Source organism: Oryza brachyantha, chromosome 1 (assembly GCF_000231095.2).
Source record: "Oryza brachyantha chromosome 1, ObraRS2, whole genome shotgun sequence".
In the NCBI taxonomy this organism is placed as follows: domain Eukaryota; kingdom Viridiplantae; phylum Streptophyta; class Magnoliopsida; order Poales; family Poaceae; genus Oryza; species Oryza brachyantha.
The window spans coordinates 5,575,913-5,587,829 of NC_023163.2; the positions used below are offsets into that span (position 1 = coordinate 5,575,913).

An 11,917-nucleotide genomic window follows, 5' to 3' on the forward strand; every position below is an offset into this window, starting at 1 on the left:
TAGCTAGTACAACAAATATGCAGTATGTGTCCATGATACAGATTTATTGTACTAGGCGATGTCCTAACGTATGATATTAGCTTATATTTGTTTACGATGGAGAAAGTACATTGCATTATCAAGATTCATTGCAAGCATTATATTGGGAACATGTGAATATCATCTGCTGGTTCAACGGCAATAGATGGAGTATACCAAAGTTTATTCGTATCCCGATCTATATGAGTTTTACAATATACCAAAACTGAAATAACACGTATTTTATCTATAATGTTAGGTTCGTTTGGAATAAAGGAATTTTATAGGGTATGAATATTTTTTTAAAAAAAATCCTTATATACTCATTTGGATCAAAGGAGTGACTTTTTCGAATTCCTATGGAATGACCTAAATCATAGAAACTTTGGAACAAATCTACCATGAGCTCAAACATATTGGAAAATTTTGTTGTGTTGCGTGCTCCTCTCTCTATCTAAATTCCTATGCAATTTTATTATGAAGCAAATAAATAACATTATTGAGCAATTATTTTGTTTTATCATTCTTTAAGATCAAGTTAGCATGGCATTCTAAATCTTGTGTTTTTTCTATTACCATGTGTTTCAAATAATGTGTTCTAAAGGAGCTCTCAGTGCAGTGGTGTATCCAGTATTTTCATTATCAGTATGGAAGAGAGGGACCATAGAATTTATACAGCGACGCGAATGTGGTGGCTCGAAAAGGACTGAAAATTAAGTAGGATGAGACAATACTCATATAAATGAAATTCAAATATCATATATTTTTTTAAGAACGGCACAAAGCCGTTCATATAGCCCCTGCAATCCAATAAAATACAGCTTAATTTACCTAAAAGAATCAACTAGCCAGATTTATGCCTTATTGACTTTAAAACCCCTAAGGACATTCTCAACCCATAACGCTAGATATGGTTTCTATAAACTTCCCATCAAGAAACTATTACTAGACACTACTCTTCTAATGCAAACACCACTATTCCACACTTAACTTTAATGTTACTTATCTCACATGACATTTTGGATGTTGTGTAAAAATTATGTCTCATGCAAGACATGGTTTCATTCTCTTTTCTCATTTATTCACTTACCACATTATTTTTTATCCTATATGACAACTTATTTAATATTATGAACACCATTCTAGTCATTAGGACATTATCTGCTGCCTGGAGGGGCCTAGTAACGTGGTACTCCAGCACTGAACGACAGGTTGATACATCACGGATCTCGATGTGGATCCAACGGCAGCTAGGCTAGGACCAGGACCACAATACACCTCCTCCTAGATGCCAAAAGTTCACCTCTCTGTCACACAAACACAGCAAATTAAGTACTCCAGCAGTAGCATTTGATGATGAGCATGAACAGTGCCACTAAATTGACCATGATCATTACACAAAGAACTTTGCATGCATGCATGGGGTACTAATTAATTGGGCTTATTGCGAGCCCCACCCCCACGGAGCAAACGCACGCACGGGAGATGAAAAGGGGGTTATTTGCAAAGAGCTAAGAGCGTATGATAGCAGATTATAACCCAACTAAATATTGAGATGGAGGAAAGTGAGAAGAAGCAGACTCGGCTCAGGTATAAGAACTCAGAAACTCTATGAGGGAGACAAGTAGGTCATATATTAATGATAAGAACTAACTACTATATATGTATGGTAGGTTGAAAGAAAACTACAAAGAGTTTTACGGCCGGCTTACGAGCTATACTATTAGTCTGGCTCTAACAACAGCTAAGTTAGTCCCTAAATAAGGCAAACTTTTGACCATCCGTCTTATTTAAATTTTTTTTAAAAAATTAGTCACATGTAAAGTATTACCTTCGTTTCATATTGTAAGACTTTCTAGCTTTGTCTAAATTCATTTATGGATGAATGTATATAATTTATATATATGTCTAGATTCATATGAATGTTAATGAATCTAGGTAATGCCAGAAAGTCTTACATTGTGAAACGGAGGGAGTACGATTTATGATTTATCATTTAATAAAAACAAAAATATTAATTATAATTTTTTTAAATAAGATAAAGAGTAAAACATTATAGTTAAAAAATAAAAGATTAATTTATTTTGGAACGGAGGAAGTACGTGTCTAGTAGTAGTATTATAATGGCAGACAGCACACGCATGGCATTGCACGGGAGAGGGAACAAAAAGGGCATGTACTCACTACCTCACTCTAGGTTCTAGAAAGGAATATATTGCTAAAAGTGCCTTGTGTTTTTACCCGGTGTGGGTTTTGCTTTATAACTTTGCTCCCTAAGACATGTACACCATCCCGTGTTTAAAAAAAAAGAACATTATTTTTAGCTACTTTGATTGTTCCATAAAGATTTTATTTTTTAGATTAATTATTACATATGAGTTTTAAAAAGGAGTGGACATGTTTTTTGGAGTTTGAGAAGGTGAGGAAAAAACACATTGAGATTTGAAAAGTTGGAGGATATTTAGTCTTTTGTTTATATATCGTTACGTGTGGAATGGAGGAAGGATATAGGTTTTTGGGACAAAGGTAATAAAATATATTTTTGATCAATCTTTTGTTATTTTTTTAATATGAATATTTAGTTTTTGGAGTAATCGTTGCATTGAGAAAATAAGGGACAAGCTCATGAAGTTTGAAAAAAGTAAGAGACAAGTTTATTGAAGTTTGAAAAAAAAGTAAGAACTAGGTTTATTTAGCTTTAAAAAAAGAGTTTTTTTCCATCTTTGAGTAGATACCATGAGGTACCGCTCTTTTCTATGTAAAATTTGGTATCTTCTTGTATCTAAGGTACCAAGAGGTATCAAATTCTACAGAGAAAACATCTTGGTACCGCCTTAAGGATGGTAAAATTGCTCGTGAAAAAATGAATGTTATTTTAGTCTTTTTGTTATATATCGGTACGTGTGTTTGGAACGAATGTGGTAAAAGATCAGGGCAAAAGAGGGGGAACTTTTTCACTCCTCCTGTTCTTAGTTTTTCACCAGTGGCAAAGCAAGGGAGTCGTGTAAAGTTGTCAAGGGAGTACTCGATCGATCGAGCAAGGCTCTCTTGGTAGTGAGTGAGCAACACCGCTTTTTTTTCATGTTTGTGTCTACTGCTGCTCAGTGCGCATATTAAAAAAAATTCAAATGTTATATTTGCGGATAAAAAATAATTTATAAATAAAATTTTATATATGTGCATAGCGGTTTAAAAGACGTAGCTAAGAAATTAACTTATGTGAGAAACCTCAAAATTAACTCTAGATTAAAAATTAAAAATTTAAATTTTGGGTTATAAGCGCAACCCAAAGCCAAAATACAGGGGTGGCTGTCTATACCTGCAGGGAGCATGCATCAAGAAAAGAAATATTTACAAAGATTTTTGTCGATCAATCTCTAGTGCAACTGAACAACTGCGATGCAGTGTCCACCAGGGTTTGCAATATTGCAATAATCGCCATGATAATCATGATAATCTGTCATATCACCAGGGTATAATAACGGTAAACCACGGTATGATTCGGTAAATATCGTGAGAATTTAAAAATTTTGAAAAAAATGGAAGTAAAAAAATCATGAAGATATATCGTGATAGTAGTGACATATATCATGATAATTGTGACATATCGTGCAGTTTTCGCATAAAACTACGATTATCGACATTGAAAAACCGTCGCGATTATCGATTTCACCAAAACCTCCGCATTAATCGCTACAAACCACGGGAATGGAGGCTAGCGGTGGATAAAACCGGAAGGAGAGGCATGAATCATGAGTAGCTAGGAGATAAGTGTGGCAAAGATATTTTGATAATGAGGAGCCACCAGAGATATAGAAGATGGTGGAACAAAAACATTTACCACTGCTTGGTGAGAGGAGAAGCGGTTAGGAGAGGGAAAGATGGGCAAAGGGCTACAATGAGATGGTCAAGTGAGCCTCGCCGGCCAGCCGATGCAAGCGAGATTTGGGTGGTGGTGTAGTAGGTGGCTAATTTGGGTGCAACGCTCGATCTTGTTGGAGATACACAATGGGAAGGAGACGAGCAGGGTTCACCAAACCCTGGAGCCCTCTAATGCTGCCGTCTGGCGGAGCATTGTTATTACAGAATTATCGTGGTTTTGCGCCACGATATTTACGGACCCTGGCGAAGAAGCCGCCGGTTTGGTGAACCCCGGAGACGAGGGAAGAAGTATTAATGTTTCACAAGAATCTTAGCATCCCCAATATATTTTCAGATTTTATATAGGCTGTATTTTTCAGATTTGCTAGTATTAGCTAGACAGCCCCCAATATATTTCAGCTGCTCCATCACTGTTGGAATTTGGAAAGGTGTGTTAGCATAGGAACCCTCCACAGTGTCTTCTTCCTCCTCCCATTCGTCTCGCCAACATCAGTACATCACTGAGCAGATCGATACCGACTCTCAACACGTTACGCTTGTGAACCCTGCAGTGCACAGCATCCATTTTAGCAGTTGTAGCTAGCCCGGCCTTCCTTCGACCAATCATTCATGCATTGTCCCTATGTGTTGTCTAGTTGTATGATTACATGTTTATATAGAACCGTGACACAAAGGATCTGTCTGGGGAGCTTAAAATTCTAAAAAACATCTGGTAAGAAACCAGTTTCTCATAATCTGGAAAGCTGAGTTTCCCAGCTTCTAGGTTCTAGTTTTTTCAGATTCTATAATTCTAAACTCTCAGAAGGTGAGTGCTGATCGAGAAACCTTCTTTCTAGAGATTCTATGAGAAACTCCCGTTGCCAGAAGCTTTCTCAAACAGGCCCGAAAGCAAGTACATCGAGGCCCTGAAGGGAAGCTTAATTATGCCCATTTTGTGGGTTGACCCATCTCCTTCTGATCAAGATCAAGTGAACGAGTGATCAATGTATGTCCAGTCGCATTCATCTACCAAATTAAGCTCCAGTACTTTCAGTACCACCAACCATGGAGGCTAACTGGAGCTTTTACTACAAGTTGGCAAAGCCGAATGGGGCCAGCTGCATTTGCATTTGCATGACTTGTTGTTTGCTTGTTTCGACCAAACCAACCTGCAACATGGATTCATATGTAGGGAAATTGGAAGTGTACCTGTCTGTCTTGTGTCTTTTTTTTTTACACATGTGTGCATTAATTGAGGCTGAAAAACAGTACATGGTTGTTAAATGCCATGGTTACATTTGTACTACCCCTCTCTCTCGATATAAGTATTTATATAGATGAAGATGACGCTCAAAGGTTATCTTTTAGTTATTTCGATATCAATTCTGAATTTCGAATCGATTAGATTCTCTTTATAAGTATCTGATTGGCTATGAAATCATTAGAATGGTTAAAATTATACAAATTAATTTGTAATTATTTATATTGGGTATAAAATTTGAATCCTAGAAATACTTCTATTTTGGGACGGAAGATATAGCTAGCAACCTTGACAATAAACATAAGGGTCCATCTCCGGTGTATTCTACTGGCAGTAGAATTTAATCGATACCGTTGATTTATTTTTATCGAACGACTGTGATTAAATTATACTACCAATAATATTAGGTGCAGTAAAAATTTAAATGGGTAATATCATCTTTTTTATTATGATCTTTATTGCCAAAAGAATTATAAAATATTACTAATCAATTAATTAACAGAGTACAAAAATATTTTTTTAATTAGTGATTGAAATGAGATTAGTTCTACTGATAGTATAATAATGCACCGAAGAGGGACTCTAAACAGAAAGCATCATGTGAACATATGTAGCAAAAAGGGTAAATGAGAAAATGGATGTCTTTTATCATGAAATTCCTTTTACTCGTATCTTAAAAATCCAATTAATGAAACTATAGCTATACCGTAGGCATTGTCCCAACGGTGATGGAACTATCAATACAAACGAAAGATGGGTTTGCAATTCCACACCATGACTTTTGTTCACGAAAAAAATTGGTACTTTAGATTTTTTTTTTTTCCTCTGGTGCTTGAGAGTCGGGGCAGAGCTGCGTGCGGGGTAGTTTGGGTTTTGAAGGCCGACATGTGGTAAAAAGTTTAATGAAAAAACACTAGAATTTAGCTAGAATTTCAACAAAAGTCTTGAGACTACATGGCTGAGTTCTGGTCATGATAAATTCATATCTCCTGTCCCGTTACGAGAGGCAGAGGTTTACCAAATTCTTTATATAAATTTTGGTATATCTTAATATCTAATATACTAAGATGTACTTAACCGTGTATTAGAAAATATGGTACTTATTGGTATCTTTTTAAGGCAAGTCAAATTACTCTAAAGGGTTCATATTTAGAAACAACCTCCGTCCTAGAGGTGATTGTTTGTTTTTTGGAGGGAAAAAACAAGCAACATAATTTAAAAATAAAATTTATGAATAAAATTTTTTATATACAAGTCCTCAACGATCTAAAAGCCAAAGAAAAATAAAGTAAGATGTAAAACTTTAAAATCAACTCTAAATCTAAAGTTAAAAATTTAAACTTTGGCTTATAAGTATAAGTAGAAGTGAAAAGATGAGGGTAACAGAATAAGTATTTTTAGAGTTAAGTACGTGTATTAAGAAAGTAGGTATAAGGTATAAATGATTGGAGTAAGTTTGTAATTGGTTAACAAAAGAATATAGCTGAAGAAATTAAAGAAAAATGATTGTGATTGGTTGATATGAGTGAGTAGGTGAAGAAATAGCTACATTTCGAGATAAATGTGAAGGGGGTAGAAATAGCTTTATTTTGAGGTGAGGAGAGAGTACTTGTTAACGAAAACATCCTATATAAGAAAAAATATTGTCAACTTAAAAGAGCATACTGTGCAAATCCTCAAAGCATAAACATGTTTCCTACTATTGCAAACCAATTAATGACACACTGGGTTTATTTATTTAATCATTTTCAATGGTTTAGGAGTAAACCACCAACAGACTTTTAGAAAAACGCTTTTTTTTTGCCATACAATTTGATTTATCCCAACTAAACTACACCGCAAGACTTGGTACAAGACCAGGTTTCATTTATCACGATTATCGTCATGATAAGCGTGATTACCTGTCAAGCCCCCAAGGTGCGATAACGCTTTATCGTGGTTTCGTTCGGGAAATATCGTGAAAATACATTTTCTTTGAAAAAAAAGGAAATCCGAATAATTGCTTATGATATATGATATAGCGGGATAATGACGACATATCTCATGTTTTTACAACAAAAACATGATTACTAATATCATGAAAATCACCACAATTATTATACTAAATATCACGATCATTGCCACTGTAAGAAAACACGATAATCGTATAATAACACACAATGTCGCGCAATTTAACCATTTAAACCACAATGATACGATTTAAATATCTTAATTCAAATTTATACGGTTTCTCTGTCGGGCCAAGATTACAGAAGCGAAAACGATAAGAAAAACCTCGTCTATGACACATTATTATTATTGAGACGTATGTTTAGCGACACGCATATTAATAGAGAATCATGCCCCACGGCCTGAACATCAGCCACATAAATCAAAATTTAAAATAATCTATCCAAAAGTATCTTATTATATCATTTTAACACATATATAAACATGTCACCACTGCCATGCACCTCATCATTTCACAAAAGATACTACTACTAAAACAGTTGAAATGAAAATGCAGTAGTAGTAAAAACCACTGAAAACAGCAGTGAGCATTGAGCTAGCTTAGCTGCAACAGAAGCATCAAGTAGGCAACCTCCACTCTCTAGTCTCTCTCTACCATCTCCACCACTCTGAACTGAACACCACCACACTTGCTCACCACCATCACCTCTCTCCTTCTTCTTCTCCCCTTCGCAATCCGGTTCATGTCCTGCTGCTCCCCATGTCGCCTCCTCTCGAGCTCGACTACATAGGCCTCTCGCCGCCGCCGGCGCCCTCCGTGGTGGTGGATGACGACCTGAAGGGCACCGAGCTGAGGCTCGGGCTTCCGGGGTCCGAGTCGCCGGACCGCCGCCCGGCCGCTGCCGCTGCGACCACTCTTGAGCTGCTGCCCGCTAAGGGCGCCAAGCGCGTGTTCTCCGACGAGGCCGCGCTGACGCCGCCGCCCGCTGCCGCAGAGAAGGGGAAGGGGAAGGAGGAGGAGGAGGACAAGAAGGTCGCCGCGCCGCCGCAGCCGGCCGCAAAGTAGGCGCCTTTGCTGCTGCCGGTTCCCTGGATTTTCTTTTCTTGGTTTCTTGTTGCCATGTCGTGTTCTTGGTGGATGCTGTGCTGGTTGGTGTGGTTGGAGCGCGAGTGGGTTGTGAGTTTGAAGGAATTTTTTCTTTCAAAAAAAAGAAGATTTTTTTGTGTGTATGTGTGTGAGGTTTTGTATGGTGGCCTGACGAAGGTGAAATTTGAAATCAGTGCCATGTACTCGAGGCAGCTCTTTCCGTGGATTCGCAAAAGAAACCTTTTATGTAGGAATTTGGTGGCAAAATTCGCATTTTTGTGTTCGTTTGGTTGGTTTTTATTTGTGACGCGTTTTGGATTTAGTTTGATCTCTTGGGTTTACAACCTTTCAAAAGTTTGTGGTTTTTTTTTTCAGCTTTGCGCAGTTTCTTTTCTAGTTTGCTCTAAAATTTATACTCCTTCCCCCCTAAGATTGTGAGAGTGCTCTCTCATCTTCATTTTATTTATTTTTTGAAGCATTTAGAGTACTTGCGAGGTCAAATTTCTTCCTTCTCTTTTAGATCGATGTTTACAGACATGAATTGTCTGGTCGTTTTCAGTACCGTTGAATAATTGATGCCGATTCTTCTTTCTGGTATTGATTTTTTTTGTTCTTGTACATGTATACTGAATTATTACTTGCAATGATGTGCTTGTACAGGGCTCAGGTGGTGGGATGGCCACCAATCCGCAGCTACCGCAAGAACACGATGGCAACCAACCAGATGAAGAGCAGCAAGGAGGATGTTGATGCTAAGCAGGGTCAGGGTTTTCTGTATGTCAAGGTTAGCATGGATGGTGCACCATATCTGAGGAAGGTTGATCTCAAAACTTACAAGAACTACAAGGACATGTCTTTGGGTCTCGAGAAAATGTTTATTGGCTTCAGCACTGGTGAGGTTTCAAGAGTGCTATTTTAATTAACCTTGATTGGCTGAAACTTGCCTTCACATATCGTGTTACACTGAAGTAATATTGAGCTTTCATTAGTATATTTCGACTAATTCCAGGTTCATTAAAGAACATGCGGATTGTTTTCAGTGACAGGCCAAAATTTGACTGCACCTGATTTTGTTTTTTAAAAGCAACCAGCTGACCATTTATGTAGGAAATCCCTCCAAATTTTAGCCTTTCTAATTGTCTACCAATGCGATTTGCATGCCAATTGTGCCAAGAAAAAAGAGATTTCTGGCAGATTAAATATAATATGGTTCTTTGAGGATCTTTTCTAGTTATGCAGACTAACCACCATAGTACTAATATTGCGTATTCTGTTGGTGAAATACTTGTACAGTTATGCATCTACTCGTTTTCATGAATTATTTTGTTTTCATTTGATATTGTAGAGTTTGTGTGTGGATGCATCATTCATGTACCATAACTGTAGATGCATAACAATCTTGAATGCTAACAACTTCTTTTATTAATATAAGACTTAGTGTTACATTTCTCATTTAATTTAGCTATCTTGGAACTATAGAAAGTACAGTTCCTCACGGAATAAAAAGAACTGAGGTGCATAGGATGCATTGCCTGTATTTTTCGTATAACCAACAATGAAGGGTAAAACCTTATCCCAGTTTATTAATGGTAAATATCTGCACAAGCAGTTGTCATACTACCACAAATTATGAATATGCATGTAAATATTGACATTGTGTAGATTTGGTGGATTTTAGCATGAAGGAAACCTTCGTGCTATTTGTTTATTTGGACTGACAGGTAGCAGTTGGTCTAATGCCATACCAGGTAAGGAAGGTACTGAGAACCAGAAAGATGGTGAATATGTGTTAACCTACGAAGACAAGGATGGTGACTGGATGCTGGTTGGTGATGTCCCATGGGAGTAAGTACACCTGAACCATCTAGCTAAAATAGTAACGCTGGACGGTGAATATGACTGTTAATGTTGCGCTTCTCACTGAATTTATCATTTATCTATTGTCTTATTCTTGGTGCATTTGCAGAATGTTCACTGATTCTTGCCGGAGGCTCAGAATCATGAAAGGATCAGATGCAATTGGACTTGGTAAGTTCAAACTGTTATGTCTCCCTCACTCTTAGTGAATACATATGCATATCTACCATGTTAGTATTTTTTTTATCCTCGCAACTTTTCCCCTTTCTTTCTGTCTTTAAGCTGTTTTAAATCCATGTGTTAGATCAGAAGATTTTACTCTTGAAAATATCACTAAGTTGGACTTTGTTGCTAGTAAAGCTTAAATACTTTTAAGCAGAAAAACATTAATTGGTGAGCACTTGTTTCCTTGTGTTTCTTTTATGTCAAGTAGTTTCCTAGGTTCTTCCATTTTTCATTATGATTTTTCCCTCATCCTAAAAATAAAGTGAGACAAACATACTCGGGAACATTTCTGTGCGAAAACCTGAGTTAGCCAAGGCTTTCCCATTAGTAAGCCAGAGCCATGTAGCGCCAGGCTTCTAGCTCAAGTTGAGAAAATGTCTTCTGAAATGTTTGATACAATTCTGAGATTTTATCAGCAACTGAATGATACAATTAAAAGAGCAGAGTGGCATGCAAACAATTGGTAACTGGTTTTGAACATTTCAGTATATAAGTCAAGCCAACTTCAGAGCCAAATGGTGTCTTTGCTTGTTCTGTCACTAATCACTTAACTGAAAACTACATGGAGCTCATCGACAACAACATAAATAATATAGAGTAAAAATAACATAATTTATTGGTATTAGGATATGCATAGTCCAGTTTTTATTAAGAGGAAACAAAAAATACTGTTGTTTATTCATGGTCTCTACAAATATGAATCAATCAACAACTAGAAATGATTTAGCAATCTTGGAATTGTATTAACTTCTGAACATCACCATGTTTTACCAATAATAATAATAATTTTCCTTGAGATACATAATTTATTTGTGCCTTTTATCTTCCCCTTTTTCAGCCCCAAGAGCTGGGGAGAAGTCCAAGAACAGGAACTAGAATGGTTACTGCCCACAGTTGAAAGCGAAACGGAGACATCAACTGACTGTAGGGCAGTTTCTCAAAACCATAATTTAATAGTTTTACAGGATCACCATATCATCTGTATTACATGGTTTGCTATTCTGCAACTAAAAAAGAAAAACTCTTTTAAGACTCTGTTATGTTAGATTTTCTGCATCTCCTAGAGATGCATGCCCTATTCGGTTGCGCATGTCTTTGTGTGTAGTATTTCCATCCATGTAAATGGTTGGTATGCAGCGCGCTACTGCTATTATTGAGCACTCCTACCTATCCTGCAAGTGTTTGTCCTGAACAGTATGTTCCATCACGTAAAGTGTTTAAATGTTTTTAAGAGGTTGCTTAATATGTATTCTGCTATTCATCTGACTTCATTGGGAGCACAATTATGCTAGTTTTTTTACACCCACACCTAAACCGTGAATCCCTATTTCATAATTTTAGTGATCATGCTGTTCTGTGGAACTGATGAACTAGTCCACGTTTAGCACTTCCTTATGGTTGCTTTACATTTCAAATCTTGGTATTAGAATGGTGAAGCAATGGTCATTTGCCAGCTTTGATGTGTTGTTGCTGGGTAGGGACATGCACGGCTCATATCATTCATTATCTTTTGAAGGTTATGATGGTTGCTCTACACTATGGCTTTAAAAGGCTCTCTGAACCATCATTCAGGTTTTAATAAAATGCCATAGCTCAATGGTTAATGATGGCTTATGATCCCTTAGAATCAGGCTTTATCCCCTCCTTGCCTGCAGTAT

The 11,917-nt window shown here is 37.0% G+C and overlaps 1 protein-coding gene across 1 annotated transcript; it reads left to right on the plus strand.

Annotated features, from left to right (window-relative positions):
• Positions 1-7,675: 7,675 nt before the first annotated feature.
• LOC102702503 (auxin-responsive protein IAA3) lies at positions 7,676-11,570 on the plus strand. Its single transcript, XM_006643882.3, has 5 exons — positions 7,676-8,152; positions 8,838-9,070; positions 9,926-10,022; positions 10,144-10,205; positions 11,098-11,570. The coding sequence occupies exons 1-5, from the start codon at positions 7,851-7,853 to the stop codon at positions 11,133-11,135; spliced, it is 732 nt and encodes a 243-aa protein (XP_006643945.1). The 5' UTR covers positions 7,676-7,850; the 3' UTR covers positions 11,136-11,570.
• Positions 11,571-11,917: the final 347 nt, after the last annotated feature.